Genomic DNA, 19,461 nt, shown 5'->3' on the forward strand with positions numbered 1-19,461 from the left:
ACCCTGGCCGCGCAGTCACCTCCTGACCCTGGCTCACACAGTCAGCTCCTGACTCCAGGTCACACACAGCCAGGTCCAGGTACCAGGTCATGCACAACCACCTCCCAACACCAGGCCACACACAGCCACCTCCAGGCCCAAGGTCACGCACTGCTCCAACACCCAGTCACACACAGCCACCTCCCAACACCAGGTAATGCTCAGCTACCTCCCAACCCTGGGCCACACACAGCCACCTCCCGGCCCGAGGTCACACACTGCTCCAACACCCAGTCACACACAGCCAGCTCCTACCTGACAGCCCCAACACCCAGTCACACACAGCCAGCTCCCGACAGCCCCGACACCCAGTCACACACAGCCACATCTCGACACTGGGTCACGCACAGCCAGCTCCTGACAGCCCTAACACCAGGCCACACACAGCCAGCTCCCGACATCCGGTCACACACAGCCAGCTCCCGACATCCGGTCACACACAGCCACGTCCCGACACCAGGTCATGCACAGCCAGCCCCGACATGGAGTCATGCCCAAAGCTGCCACCCAGCCAACACCAGGCCACACACAGCTGATACCCCACCCATACCACATCCCACACATAGCCAGCACCTAAACAACAGCAAGTCACGCCTACAGCCAGCATCCAACTGACACCAGGTCACACCTGCAGTGGGCACCTCACTGACACCAGGTCACTGTGTGGCTTGAGATCCAAATCCTCCAGGACAAACCGTTAAGAGTCTCTGGGCCTGACCCCCTCCATGGATGAGGACAGGTCGATGAACAAGCACTTCTAGGCACCACAACTCAATTTTCAAAACAAGTCCAACACAGAAACAAATGAAAACAAGCTAGGCAGAAACCATGCTTTGAAGATGGGGGTGACCGCAGCATTTTGTGCTGTCACCTGGGGAACCTGAAGCAGTGTGAGACAGTCCAGTCCCGAAGCCCTGACCCTGCCCTAGGTTCAAGGCCCTGCAGGCCTGGGCCTAAGGAACATCACAGGGCCCGTGGGACACTCACCGGTCCAGCAGCGCCAGCAGGGCCAGCCGCTCGTAGCGCACAGAGGTCCAGCGGCCAGGGAGAAGCCAGTACTTGTAGCTGTGCTGGGCACGGGGTGGGGCCTCCTCCATCAGCGTCTGCTCCTGGGATTCGTGCAGGGAGTCCTGGTCCGGCAGGTCAAACTACAGCCCCCATACCGCGGCCGTCAGCCCCGCGCCCCCAGCACACGGGCCCAGCCAGCCTTTCTCCTCCAGAGAGCCCCCTGCCCACCAGTGACTGGCCCGCCCTCTGTCACAAGGAGCCCGCTCCTTTGTCAGGCACCCACGATCCAGCTCAGAAGCTGCTGGTACTGGTCAAAAGCCCCCATGTCCAGCTGCCCCATCTGGGCGGAACCTCCCGCTTCTGTCTGGGCTCAAGCAAGACAGCACTGTCACTGTGAACACCCCACAGATCAAGGTACGAGGGCCAGCTCTGGGCTTTCTGTCTCCTCCTCCAAGTATCTGGGGAACACATCAGAGGCCTGGCTCAGTGCCGGGCTCACAGGACACAGCGGAGGGCCTAAGAAGCCCTGACTTCTGGAGGCGAACGTTAGCTATGCAACAGAGACAATCCTGCCACTCAAGTGCTAGGAAGAGACCAGGATGGGCAGGCCGGCCTTCAGGCCATGAACTTGGCTGGCAACATGGATGCCCTTGCTCAGACCCTCCCTTAAGCTGTGCACTCTTGGAGCTCCTGTCATTACCAGTCTGACCATGCAAAGGACGGCACGGGTCAAAACACGTCCAAGAGTGACACATGACGAATAACACTGATGGTGGAGCAACAGGAAAACACACACACACACACACACTCACACACACCCCACGTGGCTCTCTGCACAATGGTCCTCAGCAAGCTTACTGCATTTCCATTTAAATAATGCAGATATCATGTGGGTTATCCAGCAACTTTATGAGCCTTCGGGGAGACGGTTTCCTGGAAGAACTACGCGCGTTACATGCACACGTACGGCACTTATCCGGGCACATCATACACAAAAGCACGTTGCCCGCCATTGTTGCAGATGGCGTCTCTAACGGGCTAACGTGGCTCCTCGACGGTAAACCAGGCACGGCTGGCACATGTGCCGAATGAGCCCATTAATCCCTGCTTGCTGCCAGGTGTCAGGCAGAACCTGCCCACCCAGGAGCCCTCCCTCGGCCCACAGGCTGCCCACCCCAGCACTGAGCAGGGAACCCCGCTCCTCAGACACGAGGTGAGCTCTCCACTCAGTCACCTGCTCCCTCAGCAGCCCCAGGCTCACCTCGGGGATCTCCAGCGGCACGCGCCGCACCTGCATGCCCTGCAGCACCACTGGCCGTGACTGCAGGAGGTTCAGGGTCCCTGCTGCCTCGGGCACGTCAGCCGAGTGAAAGCTGGAGGAGTGCGAGTGGCGGTCCCTGGGGGAGAGGCAGTCGTGACGGGGGGCCTCAGGGACACCTGGGACTGGACTGAGGCTGACGTGGAAGGTGTGGGGGGCTGTCCTATGGTTGGGTCTGGGAGCTGTCCAGTGTCAGCTGCCAGGAAGAAGCAGCAGCAACAGCGCCTCCTTTCCAGGGAAGGCTTGCATGTTGCTACAACCACACCTCTACCTTCCTTGCTGGATCCAAGAGAGGTGAAGGACCCTGTGGGCCAGCTCTTCCCCTGAAAAGCTTCTGAAATGGTGCTCCCCCAAAAAGGCTGTGTCCTGAGCCAGGTCCCGCATGGCAACTCACCAGGCTCCATTGGCTGCCTGCTCCCCTTGCTGTCCCACGGGGTTCTCATAGCCCCCTCCAGCCAGACCAAAGGTATAGGAACGCCGCACACCTAGAAAGAAGTGTGTAGATAAAACACAGGACGTCTAGGACGGGAGCACCAGGGCCCGGGTATGTGCTCGCTCATGAAGCTGGCCCTGAGCAAGAAGCCTACGGTCCTGTGCCCGGACAGCAGCCCAGCCATGCAGAGAGCTGGCCTGCGGCCCAGGGCCCAGCCCTGCAGCCCACCTGCCTGGGACCTCGGACCCTGTTCTCCCCACACACAGCACATCAGGAGGATCTCTGCCTGGCCACACCTCAGTCTCTGCACAGGCAAGGCAAGAACAAGGATTCCCATGTCTCAGAGAAAACTCACAGACAACGCACCGAGAAAACACTCCTAAAAGTCGCGGCACTCCAAGAGGGTGTGATGTGGTTGGGGAAGACCCTTCTGGGGAAGGAGGTGGACACGGTTCTGACCTGCCTGGGTCAGAGGCTGTGTCAAACTCCGGGAAAAGAGACATACCGCTCTCATCATAGAAGTAGTGCACGGCTCCCTCGGAGGTGTCGTCGAAGGTGCAGGCCTCGTGCACGTTGGCACCGGCCCGGGTGAGCAGTAGCGAGGAGGCAAAGTGCAGGGCGGAAGGCAGCGTCAGGGTTCTCGAGTGGGAGGCCGCGCGGCCCCGCTGGGCCTCCTGAAGGCTGCTAAGGGAGACAGAGGGTCAACACGACCAAACGCCAGCCGTCAGCTCCTCAACACCCACCCGTAGGGCGCTCACCTGGGGGGCGAGCCCATGACGGATGCGGGGGGCGTGGGGTTGCTGCCTGCATTGTGCCGCCTTCGAATGGCCTGGGTCCGCCTGACGCTGCTGGAGCGGTCTCGCTTGCCCGTCTCCTCAGCTGCTGCCCAGAGAAGCCCCAATGTCAAGGATGGAGGCTCAGGGTCAAAGGGCAGGCACTTCTGCACAGGCTACGGGTCAGATTGTGCCCAACCACATCCTAGCTCTGGGGCCCAGTTCAGTCCCTAAACAACTCCTTGCCTTGGTTTCTTCACCTGGAAACTAGGATGCTGAACACCTCCCCACCTATCGCCCCACCCTCACGGACCTGGAATATAACTCAGGGGCCTGGGAGTTTCCGGCGTCAGGTGCATCAGCTATAGGACCTGGGACCAGCTGCCTATAGCCTTAGGTCCCTGCTGCCTCAAACGGAATGTAGGGGTGGGGGTATGTGGGTGTGTGTGCCTCCAGCCTCCCAGCCCCAAAGCCTGCACTCACCTCCCCCCACGGCGCCTTCTTCCTGCAGCTCCCCGCGCCAGCCTGGCTGGTTGGCAGCAGGACCCCTGCGGGTCTCAGTAGGCAGTGCAGTGGGCTCCCCGGCGGACAATTCCACCCCTGCCTGGGCCTCCAGCTCAGCTTTGGAACCAGCCAGGGGGGCCCTGAGGACGTCGCCCCCCGCCCCATCCATGCTCAGCACCCTGGCATGGGTTTTGGCGCTGGCAGTACTAGGAGTCCTCTGGGTCCCATAGGGCCGCTTGGGGGGCACGGCAGCCCCGTCCTCAGTCCCATGAGGGGCCCGCCGCTTCCGGGGACCCCCCGCCGCACCCCGGGAGCTCTCTGGGGAGTAGCAGGAGGTGGACGAGGAACTGTCAGAGCTGTAGCGGTGCTGCGAGTGGAGGCTGGAGGCTGGGCTCAGCTCGCTCCCCTCGCTGGTGTCCTCATCCTCAAAGAAGCCCCCACCCTCAAGCAAGGGCCTTCGAGGGGCCCGGCTGGGCGGGGAGTGTCTCCGTACTGGTGGCCGTTTGCCAGGCCGCCGCAGCAGGGCCAAATCCTTGGGCCGCACAACCAAGAGTGGCTCAGCTGGGCCTGGGGGCGTCCCGGCGCCGATAACCGTGTCGAAGGAGCGCAGGGTGTCATCCGACGGGACACCAGCATCAGGCGAGGCTGGAAGCTCAGTCTCAGAGGGTGGGTCCGTGTCACTGCCCTCGAGCGCCTGCCCTCCAGGGGGGCTGTCCAGGTGGGTGGAATTGGTCTTTTCACTCTTGAAGCTGCTCAACGTCTCCCGGTCGGTACCACTGAAGCAGGAATCTGAGGATCCCGCTTTCTGGGGCATGGGCTCCCCAGAGCCTCGCCGGTCCAGGGGCTGGTAGCCGCCGGCACCCCAACGCTGCTCCCGCCGACTGCTGGTCCTCACCAGGGCACGGTCAGGCCTGGTCAGTGTCAGGAAACTCTTGCTCAGCTCCTGGCTGAGACTCCCCTTCAGTAACGGGCTCATGGGGGTGTCAGCCACGCTACTCCCGCTCCAGGGCACTCCGGCGCCGGCCAGGGGAGAACGATCTGAAGAGTCTGTGCTGGGGAGGGAGGGGTCCGGGGCAGCTCCTGGGGGAGTCTGAGGAAGGTCTACAACTGTCCAGAGAAAGAGACAGAGTGAGAGGAGGACGAAAAAGAGCTTGCATTCTCTGCTTCCCTAAATGCCAGCCAGGGAGGAAGACCCCGATGGGAACAAGCAGGGAGCCTCATGATGGGAAAATGGGGGAGGGCGCAAAAGAAAAGATGGCAGGCTGTCCCCAAGACACAGCCACGTCTCGCCCACTTACTCAGTTTCTCCTGCGAGCTGAGCTTCAACATTTCCCGGTCAGCAGAGGTGACGATCACATTGTTGCTGCCCTGCTCCCGCACCAGCTCCTTGATGTCTGCAACCGTGGACCCCAGGTCATCAGTGGGACCCCGGGACAGCCCCATCTAGACCCTTCCACAAACACCACTCTCCAACCACCTACCTCTGAGGGGCCCAGAGTCCTCTATCCGGGGCAGCAACTCCTGAACAGACAGGATCATCAGTGAGCAAAGAAAACAAGAAGCTGGTTCAGGGCACAGCCACGGAGGCCCCATCCCAGAAGAGGAGAGGGAGGGCTGAGGGCTGGGGCGAGGACCACTCACCGAGACCTGGTTGAAGCCAAACACAGAATGCTGGGAGCTGCAACGCACTGGGGGTGTGGAACTCACTTTCCGAAACACTGTCATCTCCACCCCTGGGTCCCTGGTGGTAAAGAGCAGCCACGGGAGACGTCAGGCTCAACCTCCCGTATTTCCTGCCTTCTCAAGAAAACCATCACAATTCCAAACCCAAGGACAGAACAGCCCAAGTTCAATCACACCACTCTCTTGCCCGAGCCCCCGCACCAGGTGCCATGCTCAGGCCCAGTGCAGCCTCTGCCCCACCCACCTGGGCGGACTGCTGTCCCCCTGGGCAGCCTCTTCCTCGGGTTCACCGGTGGGAGAGTTGCGCTTCTCCACAATCTCGCCCTGGTCGAACATGGCGTGGAGCCGATAGTTCACAGTCTTGATGGTTGCAAAGATGACAGCCACCACAAGGCAGTACACACCGGCCACCAACAGGCTGGGGGGTAGGACCTGAAGACAGACAGCAAGGCAGGTAGCACCGTGCACCGATCCTGCCCACGTGGACATGCCAGCCACTGCCATGACGACTAAACACACAGTAAGAGATTTCAACGCCCAGCACGTAACCACTACAGCGGCCCTGTCAAGACGCTTCTGTTCCAAAGCAAAGCGCGTGAGCCAGGGACTCAAGGTCACCCACCTCACCGCCACCCACTCCCCCGAAACTGCAGTGACTCCTCTCCCACGCCAGCGCTCCTGGCAGCTGCCCCCTTCCACGCCATTCTGCCCTCCCTTCCCCCGCAGGAGCTCCAGGAAGCGGCAGCCTCTCACCATGTACAGCAAGAAGGGGAAAGTGAGCAGGAAGATCCAGACGTAGAGGTGGAAACAGTTGGAGAAGGTGCTCTGGTGCGGGTCGAAGAACCAACCGCCGGTGAGCGAGGCCCACACCCCCTGGCGCAGGATCTGCAATACCTGTGACCCCATGGCCCCGCCGCTGCTGCGCGCGCCCCCCTCCTGGGACCCTCATGGGGGCGGCCCCTGGCCCATGCCCCGCCTGGAGCGCGAGGGCCCCGGGGGCCCGGCCCCGCGCTCACGCCATGACCTCCCCCGGGGTGGGGGAGGATGGTCAGTGGGGCCGGGGTTCAGACAGGGGGCGGGGCCGGGCCGGCAGTCAGCGGCGCAAGGCCAGGGCGCGGGGGTGGGGCTGCATCGGGAGCACCTCCGGGCCCCTACCCCCGGCCCCCAAGTGCTCCGAGGGGCCGAGCCGGCGGCAGGCGGGCGGAGGACACGGGCCGGGCACTCGCCGGCAGCATCCAGAGGTGGGCGTGGGGTGGGTGCTTCCTGGGCGCAGATGGCAAGCCCCCTCAACTCCGGCCCGGGGAGAGGCTTGGGAACCTAAGGTCCACTTTCAGGGTCACAGGTCACTGCCCTCGGGGTCCGCGCTCGTCCCACTGCTGCCGGTGCCGGCCCAAAGGGGAGGCCGGAAGAAGGAGCCGTGAGCCGCCAGCCTGCAGTGGCGCATGCGCCCGACAGGTCCAGTTGGGACCCGGAAAAGGAAAACCTGACGGCAAGAATGCGCAAGCGCAGAAAAGTGATAACAAGAGGAGAAGTAGGGTATGCTTTTGGGTGGTGTTCCAAAACTGAAACAGAGGCTGAGCGCATGCGCATGGCCAGGTATTGGCAACCTCGCACTCAGCGCACAGGACCAAAGTAATACTTGGATGGCCATTGGCTAGTGGTGGAGTGATTGGCGCAAATGCAGTCCAATGAATTACAGGAGGCGGGTGAAGGGTGCAGGTGTGGACTCCATAGACCTACAATAAGTTTTTGGCGCTTCCTTAGCGCGCTCTCCTGAGTCCGCCCCTTTGAGTTCTTTTATGTCACGGCGTCGCAGCCTCTACTTCCGAGTCAGGGTTCAGACTTAATGGATAGAGAGCGCTCTTCCGGGCACAGGCTAAAATAGTCGAAGCTAGATTGCATCGTTCTTCTTAAAGTGACAGACTCAAGGCAGTTGGGGGGCGGAGTGGTCAACCATAGACAGCAGTAGTAAAGGGGCGACTCTGCCATTCTGAGTCCAATCACTGGGCCGACTTAGGGATAACAGAGTTTAGCTTCTGCCCACCGAAAAAGAGTCATGGAAAGTGGATTATTTCCCAGGTAAAGGATTTGATAATTAGAGCTGTAGACAACTCCAAGAGGAACAGGACATCAGGTTCCATCTCTCTACCTGCCCGCTGCCCTGCCAAGCCTAGCTTCTAGCCCCCACTTCAAGATGAAGAGAAGGAGACCCAGAGAAGATGAGTCACACAGTCTGGCAGCCTAGTCGCCAAGACTAGAGTCAGGCTCGCCCCACTCCCAAATCCGGTTCTTCATAGCGTTTTGCAAATGCAGAGGACCCAGACGCCCGGTCCCCGGCAGAGACCAGCCTCCCAGCGGGGCGGCGGAGCGACCCGCCTGGGGCTCTTCTCTCCAGACCCCAGCCCTGAAGCGATGAGGGTCCGGGGCTGCCCTCCCTCCTCTGCTCCGGCCTCGCCCGCCTACTCGGGAACTTCCCCGGCCCGCCGCCGGAGCCTCCGGGCGGGGAGCGGTGCTGCCGCCCGCGTCATCTGATGCTGTTTCCTGCAAGAGGGAGAAGAGCGGAAAAAAGTGAAACTCCACCCTCCACCTCTGCCTCCCGCCCCCGGGGCCAAAGTACAAAGGGAGGAGGAAGAAGGGAACGGGGTCGGAGCCGTCGGGCCGAGGGATCGGGGCCGGGAAGGGACAGCCCCGGCCCGGCTGGGGACGCTCCCGCCACCACCGCGCAGATCGGAGCGCAGGCGCTGCCACTGGAGAGCCCCACCTTAGACTTGGCGGGCGTCGGAGCCAGGCTCCCGGGACTGCTTCGGACAAGAGCCCTGGGCCCTTCCGAGGTGGCCATGGTGAGGCGCTGGTGGCCCCGGGGCACCACCCCCCGGGCCTGACCATACTGTCCTGGGTCGCCCCATCCAGAAGCCCGAGATGTGGGGGGCCGGGAGGCGGCACTCCTGGCTCCCCAGAGAGGCGTGGGTCTGGGGCTGAGGGCCAGGGCCCGATGCCCAGGTTTCGGGACTAGAAGCTGCGGCAATCAGCGGGGGTGAGAGTCAAGCCCGGGGCACCCAAGGCCGGTCCCCTCCACGCACGGACTCCGGCTCCGGGCCATGGAGCCCTTGAAGAACCTCTTTCTCAAGAGTCCGCTGGGGTCATGGAACGGCAGTGGCAGTGGAGGCGGAGGCGGCACGGGTGGCAGCGGGGCCCGGCCAGAGGGGTCCCCGAAGGCAGCGGCTTATGCCAACCCTGTGTGGACAGCCCTGTTTGACTATGAGCCCAATGGGCAGGACGAGCTGGCCCTGCGGAAGGGCGACCGAGTTGAGGTGCTGTCTCGGGATGCAGCCATCTCTGGCGATGAGGGCTGGTGGGCAGGCCAGGTGGGTGGCCAGGTGGGCATCTTTCCTTCCAACTATGTGTCGAGGGGCAGCGGCCCGCCCCCCTGCGAGGTGGCCAGCTTTCAGGAGCTCCGGCTGGAGGAGGTGATTGGCATTGGAGGCTTTGGCAAGGTGTACCGTGGGAGCTGGCGAGGCGAGCTGGTGGCTGTGAAGGCGGCTCGCCAGGACCCCGATGAGGACATCAGTGTGACAGCTGAAAGTGTGCGCCAGGAGGCCCGACTTTTTGCCATGCTGGCGCATCCCAACATCATCGCCCTCAAGGCAGTGTGCCTGGAGGAACCCAACCTGTGCCTGGTGATGGAGTATGCAGCAGGGGGGCCCCTCAGCCGTGCTCTGGCTGGTCGGCGTGTACCACCCCACGTGCTGGTCAACTGGGCCGTGCAGATCGCCCGTGGGATGCACTACCTGCACTGCGAGGCCCTGGTGCCTGTCATCCACCGCGACCTCAAGTCCAACAACAGTGAGTCTGGGGGGGGGCGTGGCTGGAGGGTGGCAAGGCCCAAGTACACACAGCCAACATCCAGCTGAGCCCATCTGAGGGTCTACTGGAGGCAGGAGCCCCCGCCTCAGGGATAATCTCCATAGTACACAGTGCCGAGTCCATGGACCCCCCCCAAAGCAGGAATCCCAAGCCCCTGCCCACCTCAGCAGAATCAGCCTTGCAGCCTACAGCTGCAGTTTGGGTCACATTTAGTCTTTCCATGGCCTCTGGTGTCCTTCCCCAGCATGGCCACCACCTCGAGGATATCCATAGATCCCAGTGCTCTCATCCCTTGCAGTTCACGTTTGTGATTTTGCTGGCACACCCCACATAGGGTGGGCAGCTCCCCCAGAACAGAGGCCTCAAAGGAGAGTGCTCCTGTGGGGACTGAGGGCTGGAGTCCTAAGCCCACCCTCCCCAGACTACAGGACCTCTAGCTACTTATTTCTATGCACCACCTCAATTTCAGGCTCTGTAAAATGGGGTTAATGTTATCTCCTAGGATGGCCATAAGGGTGTAACTATGAGGCCAGCCCTGGTGCCTGCTGCAGGCTAACTGGGGACCTCTGAGTCTGGATCACTTAGAGGGCCTTGAGTGGGGTCAGCACTTAGGGTGGGCATGGCTGGGCTCAGGGGGACCTCTGCCATGAGGAACTCCATCTCCAGACACTTCGGGACACTCACACACCCATCATGGACCCAAGACAAGCAAGGGCAGGCTTAGGAGGGCTTCACACCAAGCCAAGAACAGGCAGTGTTTAGAAGGAGGACATTCAGTAGGAGGTCCCAGCAGGGCCTGAGCAGAGCAACAGCCCAGAAGCAGGACCAACTCCTGCAGAGGGGTCCCTGGGGCTGGACCCTGTTGGAACCCAGCCACAGGATGGAATGCTGTGAAAATGCAAGAGTAGGGGGTTGGGGTCAATGGAGTCACTGGAAAGTTCTAAGGAGAGGTGGCTGTGCATATTTTGGAACTCCTAGCCTAAGCCAAGGACAAGTGGCTTAGAGGTAGCCAAACACCAGGACTCAGTGTTATCTCTTATCCTTACCAGAACTGGAGGGGTAGGGCACGCCTGTCAGCCCCCTACCCACTCTGCTTATTTAAGGCTGGAGGGCCATGGTAGAAGGTCCCTCTTGGCTGAGCCCTAGACCCAGCCATCCAAAGACCCCACTGCCTACCCTAACCTAAGGGGGATTCCCCGAAGGCTGGGGGGAGGGGACTCTTGCTCTCTGTTTTTCCTCCGTTTTCTTTCCAGAAAAAATGGAACAATAGCCCAGGCCCCTGCTCCCCACCCTCCCCACTGCTTCCTGCGTTTCCTGCTGCCCAGAGCCGGCTTCCTGCCCCTGCTCCAGCTCCTGCTCCCTCCCTTGTCCAGCTGCCTGCAGGGGAGGAAAGAGCTAGGGGTGGGAAGCTGCCAGAGAGGAAGAAGCCCGGGATTGCACCCTGCTCACCCCTGTTCCCCGCTTTCCTCCTAGAGTCTGGGTGGCGGCCTAGGAGGGCAGGCAAGATGCCTGCAGTGCCTCTGAGCCTGGCAGCCCACCTAATAGACCCAGTCCTGGGCCCAGGTTGCCGTCTGTGGGAAGGGGCGGGAGAAGTCCCAGAGCTTGGGGGGGGCCCAGCAGGAAACAATGGCGTGATTTTCCTGCACAATGGGGGCCTTGTGAGGAGGGCGAATTCTCCAGGCCCACGAGTCACAGGACTGACCAGCCAAGCCAGCCAGGGCCTGACCTCCCCTAATTATCACCCCAGGACCCCCCTCCCAGTTGGGGACCTGGCCCAGACCTCCCAAAAAGGAGAAGTAGGGCCCCTGGGAGGGAAGCGGAAGAGGTGTGAGCTGCCTAGACCACTCCCAAGCTCCATGGGGGCAGCCAGGGTGGGGGTGGGGGGCAGGCAGGGAGCCAGGTCCCTTTCAGAGGCCAGAGGTCCAACCTTGATCTCCAACTCTGTCCCCTCAGACTGCCTTGACCTCCGCTGAGGCCTCCATCTGACCCCAGAATCATGAATTGGCACAAATTGGAGGCACAGACAGGCAGCAAGGCAGCATGGATGAGAGAGGATCCAGGCAGGACTAACTTAGGTGGCAGGTCGAGCTGGAGAAGGCAACAGCAGGTAGACCAAATGTGCAAAGGGACTCAAAGGTTCTCCCAAGTGAGCAGCTATTCCGCTGGGCCTCAGTTTCCCTGACTGGAAAAGGAGGAAATTAACATCGACATACAGGAGTAGAAAGTGCTTCAGCCGTCTGTGGGGACCACAAGGTGGCTGGAGACCAGACCGGAAGTGGTAAGGGTTGGTCTTCAAGAGAACAGCTGAGCTTTGACACCATGGGAGGAAGCAGTTCCCCAGGCCTAGCACACAAGGCACTGTCGCTGTATCACTTACCAGGCCCAGCTGTTGCAATACCTCAGTGGAACAGCTTAACAAAAACTGTTGCCATTAAGTTGATTCTGACCCCCGGTGTCCCTGCAGGACAGAGTAAAACTGCCTCATACGGCTTCCAAGGTTGTCATCTGTTTGCAAGCAGATTGCCAGGTTTCTCCCATAGAGTCGCTGATGAGTTCGAATCACAAGCCTTTTCGTTAGAGTGGAGCGCTTGGCTGTTGCATGGCCAGAGCACCTTCAGAACAAGCTTGTGTAGGGCTAACTGGAGGGCCAGGCTCCGAACCTGCAGAGGCCAGGCTGGAGGCTGTGATGCAGCTGAGAGTAAGGCGTTGACAGGAAAGTCCAGGAGATGCGAACAACGCAATCTCCAGAACAACTGCGTTTATTGAGCTCCCCCGTATGTCCTGTGCTAAGATGAGAAAAGTCTTCTCTTGTTTAATACTCTCGCCACTCAGTGAGATGGCATTGCTTATCAGCTCCAGGCTTATTAACTGTTGGGACTCACCACCGTCTGGCTCAGGAGATGGCTGGATCACAAGGCTGTTCTGTGTTAGGAGAACCTATGGACAGTTTTTCCAGGCACAGTGAAGTGATGCAGATGGTTACTAAGGGTGTGTGAACACCGCGTGGAGGATCTGATGTCTGACTCAGAGCTCAGTGGTGGGGACACCAGTGAAGAGAGAGCAGCAAGCTCGTGGGAGAGGCTAAGAACTGGGGAGCAGGGTTTTTGAGGAAGGCGAAGCTCTGAGTAACATCAATCTTAAAAAGGCCACACAGCATACCAGCAATCAGAGGCAGAAGGAGCCCTGGAAGGGAGGTGGACCTGACCTCCAGTGGAGCCTGGCAGGGAGGGAGTGAGCAGCAGAGCCAGTTACCCTGGAGGACCAGGGCTGCCCTCTGACAGAAGGTGTGACAGAAGGTGGAGCTTCTGGAGAGCCCAGCTCCGCGCTAATTTTGCCACCTCCTCTAAGAAGTCTTCCCTGACTCACTGGCTGTGTTAAGATTTCTTCTTCTCTGCCCATCCCAGCACCCTATAGGGGCCTCCATGCAGTGCTGACCTCCTGAGGTGGAAGCTGGGAATGCATCTTAAAACTAGATACGGTTCTTTTTATTATTATTATTATTATTATTATTATTATTTATTTTTGCGTGCGTACCGTCAAATCAGATCTGACTGGTACAGGAGGAGATTGCTCCTCCTTCCCCGGCAGAGCATCTGGTGGATTCGAACCGTGCACCTCTGGGATTGTAGTTGCAGCTTCTTGCCACTAGGCCACCAGAGCTCCCCAAAACTAGATACGTTTTGAAACCCAGTTCCTGTACAGTCAGTAGAGAGGGACTCTTTCAGACCCTCAATTGCTCCTTTCTCATCTTGTCATTCCAGCCATGCTTGTTCTGGCATGAGATCTGCAGGGCACTGCACATCACTCCTGTTTACCCCAATCACCTCCTTTCCAGCCCAGAACTATCACTTTTTTAGCCCCCTTCCTCTCTCTGAAAGAGGTATCAGCCTCTTCGCCCGTGGAAGCTTCTGATTCACCCTCCTGCCTTGGCAAAAGGACCTGACACCCACAGTTTCGCTTGAAATCACTGGCAAAAGATTAAAGTCACCAAGGTCAAGAGGCTGCCACATTATCAGTCTCTATGAAATGCAGTCTTGGGTGGATATTAGAACATAGGCTTTAGAGCCAGTGGCCCTGGCTGAAATCTGCTTTATTTGCTGTGACCTTGGCCAAGTCCTCCCTTGTTCAGTTTCCTTCTCTTTAAAATAAAGATAGTAATATCTACTGCATTTTAAAATTTTTGAGTACTAGAGATAGTGAAAAAGCCTGGTCTCTCGTAGAACCTCAGGAATTCCTGCTCCACCCAGGCGCAGTGCACCAGGAAAGGTCTAGACTGCGCCCCTTTGCTTCCCCATACCCAGCAAGGGTGTCTGCCAGCACTTCCGTGTGCCCCCACCAACACCCCTCCCTCCTCTCCCTCAGTTCTCCTGCTGCAACCCATCGAAGGTGACGACATGGAAAACAAGACCCTGAAGATCACGGACTTCGGCCTGGCGCGCGAATGGCACAAAACCACGCAAATGAGTGCTGCGGGCACCTACGCATGGATGGCTCCCGAGGTCATCAAGGCCTCCACCTTCTCCAAGGGCAGCGATGTCTGGAGGTACGATCTGGGACAGCAGGCGGTCAGGGTGGCTGCCAAAGTCTGGCTGGGCAAATGGGCGGATCTCCGGCAGAGGTCCTCTGACCATTTCTGGCACCTGGTTGCTTTGCGGTGGATTGATGGGTGAGTGCGGAAGGGACGCGAACCTTTTGTCTTGCCCCTAGCTTTGGAGTGCTGTTATGGGAACTGCTGACCGGAGAGGTGCCCTACCGTGGCATCGATTGCCTTGCCGTGGCCTATGGGGTGGCCGTTAACAAGCTCACCCTGCCCATCCCATCCACCTGCCCAGAGCCCTTTGCTCAGCTCATGGCCGGTAAGGGGGCGGGGGCTGCTGGAGGGGCCGGAATCCCTGATACAGGACACTCCATCCACAGACTGATAAGAATCTGTCTCCTCCCACGTCTTGTCCCTAGACTGCTGGGCGCAGGACCCCCACCGCCGGCCCGACTTCGCCTCCATCCTGCAGCAATTGGAAGCGCTAGAAGCGCAGGTCCTGCGGGAAATGCCGCGGGACTCCTTTCATTCCATGCAGGAAGGCTGGAAGCGCGAGATCCAGGGCCTCTTCGACGAACTGAGAGCCAAGGAAAAGGTGCGAGGAGACCGGGCTCTGGAATTGGGTGAAGACGTTGGGGTGGAGCACCTCCCAGGCAAAGAGCTGGTGAGACGCGGGGCTGCGCTCCCGGCTGACCCCATCCTCTCCAATGCCCCGCGTGCAGGAACTACTGAGCCGCGAGGAAGAGCTGACACGAGCGGCGCGCGAGCAGCGGTCACAAGCGGAGCAGCTGCGGCGACGCGAGCACCTGCTGGCACAGTGGGAGCTGGAAGTGTTCGAGCGCGAGCTGACGCTGCTACTGCAGCAAGTGGACCGCGAGCGGCCGCATGTGCGCCGCCGCCGCGGCACCTTCAAGCGTAGCAAGCTTCGGGCTCGAGACGGCGGCGAGCGCATCAGCATGCCTCTCGGTAAGAGGCGGGACCAGGCATAGCGGTCTGCTATTGGCTGCAAGGGCACGGGGGCGGGGCCGTGGAACCCATTGGCTACCTGGATGGAGGGGTAGGTTGGGCTTGTCGGCTAATCGTGCTGGGATTGGGTTAGAGGGGGTGGGTGGGCCCTGAGTGGAAGGCTGGAAGGGGAGGGGCCAGAATTGTTTTTGTGTCTGTGGGCGGGTTGGGGCGGAAATACGAGCAAGTTGGTCGGGGAGTGGCTGCAGGCGGGAAAGGGCGGGGTTCCCGGCAGTTCTGAGAAGGCGAAGGGGCGTGGCTGCCAGTCTTTGCAGCTCGGCTCCGGGTCCTGGGGCCTCCCGCTCGCTCTGGGGCCACGTGAAGTGGTGCTAGTCCCAGTCACTGGTAACCTGGAAGCTGACCTAGGGTCCTCCAGGATGGGGACTGGCTCCCCTTCACCATAGATCTTTACCTCCCACTCGCAGACTTCAAGCACCGCATCACCGTGCAGGCCTCCCCTGGGCTTGATCGCAGGAGAAACGTCTTCGAGGTTGGGGCTGGAGACTCGCCCACCTTCCCCCGGTTCCGAGCCATCCAGTGTAAGAACCCCGTGCCCTTCCTCTATTCTTCCTCCTTGCCCCAGGCTCTTTACTCTAGGTCCAGACAGTACCTCTGAGCCCATCAGGCAGCACTTTGATCAGACTTATATGAATGATATTGTGTCATTTATTTCCCTAAATGCTTTACTAAAGTTGATTTAGTAAGTCCTCACAATAATTATGAGGCAGAGGGGAGCTCTGGTGGCCTAGTGGCAAGAAGCTGCACTGCAATGCCAGAGGAACACGGTTCAAATCCACCAGACGCTCTGCCGGAGAAGGAGGCGCATTATCCTCCTGTACCAGTCAGATCTGATTTGACGGTACACGCACACAAAATTTAAAAAAAAAATAATAATTATGAGGCAGGGGTTCCATTCAGAGGGAAGCAATGATGACAAAGCTTCGTCCCACATACGTGAGGATTATTGTTAGGCAGGCGGTCCTTGGAGAACATCATCTTTCTTGCAAGGGTCCAATCATTGTAGGAGAGGAAGACCCTCAACAAGGTAGGTGATTGACACAGTGACTGCAGCAGTGGATGCAAGTATGCCAGAAATGGTGAGATGGCATAGAATCGGGCAAGGGCACAACGGTTGTTCATAGGGACGCTAAGAGTCTCGGTCAACTCAACGGTAACTAACGGCAGTGCACCACAGAGCAGAGCCTGATCCTGCATCAACCTCCCGATCACTGGTGCTCTTAAATCCATTATTGCAGCCACTGTTGATCACAGTTCATCCAGTTGAGGGCCTTTCTGACCACCTGCTTTTCCAAGGCTGCTGTCCTCCTGGGACTAGTCTTTTCCTGCTGCTGGTGGTGGTAGTGGTTGTTGTTAGGTGACGAGTCAAGTGAACTAAGCGACCCTATGAACAAAAGATCTGAAGACAATCCTGTCCTGTGCCATCCTCACTCCCTGACACACAAAAGCCCACTGCAGCAGTCACTGTGTCAGTCTACCTGGTTGAGGGTCGTCCTCTCCTTCACCGACCCTCCATCCTTCCCAACATCATGTCCTTCTCCAAGAAATAGCACCTCCTAGCAATATGTCCTTGGTATGTGAGGTGAAGCCTCATCATTCTTGCCTCCAAAGAGCACTCTGGTTGCACCCTCTCCAAGACATATCTATTCATTTTCTTGGCTACATACCCAACATGCACAAGACAAATCACACAGTAACTGTACAAAATAGATAATCGTCATCTTTATTATCAATGAAAAGAGCAAAAGTGACTTGCTTAAGTAAGTGCCTGCTGGACAGCTATTAAAGATTTGGGCCAGGTTGCAGTTCCCACCTAGACAGTTTGCCTCGGTGTCTAATCATGCAGCGAGAGTGGGACCAAGGGTGAGATGAGATGCTGCTCCCACCTCTGGTCCTGGAACCCAGGCACTGTGGGGTCTGAACTGCTCCCCCTGCTCTAAGCAGTCACCCTGGGAAAGCCTGCCTCTCATCACTATTTGAGGATACGCTTGGGGCTCCAATGTCAGGCTCAGACGCTGCTGATTTTACCCCCTCCCCACTCCAGTGGAACCTGTAGAACCTGGCCAGGCTTGGGGTCGCCAGTCCCCTCGACGGCTGGAGGACTCAAGCAATGGGGAGCGGCGAGCATGCTGGGCCTGGGGCCCCAGCTCCCCTAAGCCCGGGGAAGCCCAGAATGGGAGGTGAGTGACTGAGTCCAGCAGTCTCCCTGCCCTCATAGCACTGCCTGCCCGCCTGCCTGCCTGCCTGTCTGAGGTGTAGCATCCCCCACCTCCCCCACCTCTTTCTTCCACCAGGAGAAGGTCCCGCATGGATGAGGCCACGTGGTACCTGGACTCAGATGACTCATCTCCCTTAGGATCTCCTTCCACGCCCCCAACACTCAATGGTGAGTGACCCCGCCTCCACCCAGCAGCATCTTCTGAGTTGTTTTTTCTTCTTTTTCTTTTTTTTTAATTGATATTTTAATGAAAGTTTTACAGAAAAATTGAATTTCCATTCATTCATTGTTGCACATTTTTCTCCCTTCTGAGTCACTTCTGTGAGTGCCATGTGCCCCTGAGTGTCCTCCTCAGTCCAGAGACAAAGCTGAAGTTGAGGCAGGGCCGAGTCTGACCTGTAGACTCACTAGTGGGCATAGAGTCTAGTCCCCTGCCCAGGCTTTGCCTGCAAGAAAACCCTGGTGCTGTCACCACCCCTGTGCCCACAGTGGGCTCTAGTTGATGTTGTTGTTGTTAGGTGCCATCGAGTTGACTGCAACTCATCGTGACCCTGTGAACAACAGATCTGAACCCCGTCCTTCCTGCACCACCATCCTCACCATCTGAGTCCATTGTTACAGTTGCTGTGTCAATCTGTCTTGTTGGGCGGTCTTCCTCTCCTCTGACCCTCTACCTTCCCCAGCACGGTATCCTTTCCCAAGGACTGGCCCCTCAGGGGCTCTAGAGAAAGAAGGGAATCAGAGATTGTACTTCAGAGAGACGGGGTCCTGAGAGGGGTGGAACCTGATGAGGGCTCCCACATTGCTGCCAGGAACCCCTGTGGGGGCCGTACAAGGGAGCAGGATAAGAAGACTGAGCAGGCAGCCATGCCTACTGCATCCGGGGCAGTTCTGAGCTGCTCTGTCCTGCATGGTGATAGGCACACCCACCATGTGCCAGGCACCAACCCTGTGAGGGACGTGTTTTCGTTGTGCCCATTTTAGAGATGAAGAAACAGAAGCACTAGAGCTTAGACCACCTGCCGAAAGCCTGAGGGCTTGATTCCAGAGAAGCTTTGGGGCCCATGCTCCCAGGCAGACATCACCCAGACAGGACCAGGACACTTGCGGGGAGGCCAGCTCATAAATACCTGACCAGATAGAGATGCGCCAGCACTGGGGATAAGGATTACTTAAGGAATAACATGCGTGATGACTACACAGGTCTGGAGCATTCAGGGTAGGCTTCAGAGAGGAGGTGACATCTCAGTGGGTCTTGAATGGTGAATCACTGGAAGCCAAGTTGGGCAAAGGGAACAGTGAGTGTGTCAGGCAAACTGTAGGACCGGGAACATGATGAAAACTGAAGGAGGGAGCTGTGAACCAGAGGGTCTCAGGCCTAGATGTGGCCAGGGGGGGGGAGGTGGGGAAGGAGGCAGACGTGACGGACAGATGAAGAAAGTGGGGAAAGCAGGCAGGAGTCAGCCCGGCACCAGCAGGGCGTTTCTAAGCAGAGACCTGTGTTTATCAGGTTTGTATTTGAGAAGAGCCTGAGGAAGGGAACCCCATCCAGGCCCTGGCTCCTGGTAGGATCTCAGCTCACTTTCCGAGTTCTAGCATCTTCCTCTTGACTCCCAGTCCAGACCTCCTCTCCCAGGCTGGCTCACCGCACGCCTGGCCCCCAGGAGGAGGTGCATGACTGACGTGACTTAGAGAGCCCAGGCGAGGAGCTGGGGCTTTGTCTAGTGGCATGGAAATGCCCAGCTAGGTTCTAGAGCCAAGGAGGCACCTCACAGATTGGAGCTGTGAGAGCCCCCCTAGCCCCCTTTGGTCCCCTCTCAACAGTGGGCTCCCCAGCATGGTCTACAATGCAGTCAGACCAACGTGGGCCTGCAGGAGAGTCTGGTTGGGAAGAGGTGACACTGCCGCTGCCTGCAGTGAGACCGGCTCTGCCTCTTACTGACTGTGCAGCCTTGTGGTGGTGGCGGTGGTGGTGCTGTGGTGGCGGTGGTGCTGTGGTGGCGGTGGTGCTGTGGTGGTGGTTGTGGTGCTGTGGTGGTGGCGGTGGTGCTGTGGTGGTGG

The 19,461-nt window shown here is 58.9% G+C and overlaps 2 protein-coding genes across 2 annotated transcripts in view; one reads left to right on the forward strand and one right to left on the reverse strand.

Annotated features, from left to right (window-relative positions):
* Positions 1-6,664, reverse strand: part of PCNXL3 (pecanex-like 3 (Drosophila)) — a 19,884-nt gene extending 13,220 nt beyond the window's left edge. The window contains exons 1-11 of the mRNA XM_006893325.1: positions 6,512-6,664; positions 6,003-6,190; positions 5,717-5,816; positions 5,557-5,596; positions 5,374-5,469; positions 4,055-5,182; positions 3,557-3,680; positions 3,304-3,482; positions 2,760-2,850; positions 2,309-2,444; positions 1,027-1,148 (exon numbers count right to left, since the gene is read on the reverse strand). Coding sequence (XP_006893387.1) covers positions 1,027-1,148; positions 2,309-2,444; positions 2,760-2,850; positions 3,304-3,482; positions 3,557-3,680; positions 4,055-5,182; positions 5,374-5,469; positions 5,557-5,596; positions 5,717-5,816; positions 6,003-6,190; positions 6,512-6,664 — 2,357 coding nt within the window. The remainder of the gene's footprint in view (positions 1-1,026; positions 1,149-2,308; positions 2,445-2,759; positions 2,851-3,303; positions 3,483-3,556; positions 3,681-4,054; positions 5,183-5,373; positions 5,470-5,556; positions 5,597-5,716; positions 5,817-6,002; positions 6,191-6,511) is intronic.
* Positions 6,665-8,850: 2,186 nt separating this feature from the next.
* The window catches only part of MAP3K11 (mitogen-activated protein kinase kinase kinase 11), a 13,461-nt gene continuing 2,850 nt past the window's right edge, over positions 8,851-19,461 (forward strand). Inside the window, exons 1-8 of the mRNA XM_006893425.1 lie at positions 8,851-9,601; positions 13,985-14,165; positions 14,330-14,478; positions 14,579-14,754; positions 14,882-15,125; positions 15,590-15,703; positions 17,227-17,362; positions 17,477-17,568. Coding sequence (XP_006893487.1) covers positions 8,857-9,601; positions 13,985-14,165; positions 14,330-14,478; positions 14,579-14,754; positions 14,882-15,125; positions 15,590-15,703; positions 17,227-17,362; positions 17,477-17,568 — 1,837 coding nt within the window. The 5' untranslated portion in view covers positions 8,851-8,856. The remainder of the gene's footprint in view (positions 9,602-13,984; positions 14,166-14,329; positions 14,479-14,578; positions 14,755-14,881; positions 15,126-15,589; positions 15,704-17,226; positions 17,363-17,476; positions 17,569-19,461) is intronic.

The sequence above is a fragment of the Elephantulus edwardii genome, unplaced genomic scaffold (assembly GCF_000299155.1).
Source record: "Elephantulus edwardii isolate Elephantulus edwardi_28Jun2011 unplaced genomic scaffold, EleEdw1.0 scaffold00126, whole genome shotgun sequence".
Taxonomy (NCBI): Eukaryota; Metazoa; Chordata; class Mammalia; order Macroscelidea; family Macroscelididae; genus Elephantulus; species Elephantulus edwardii.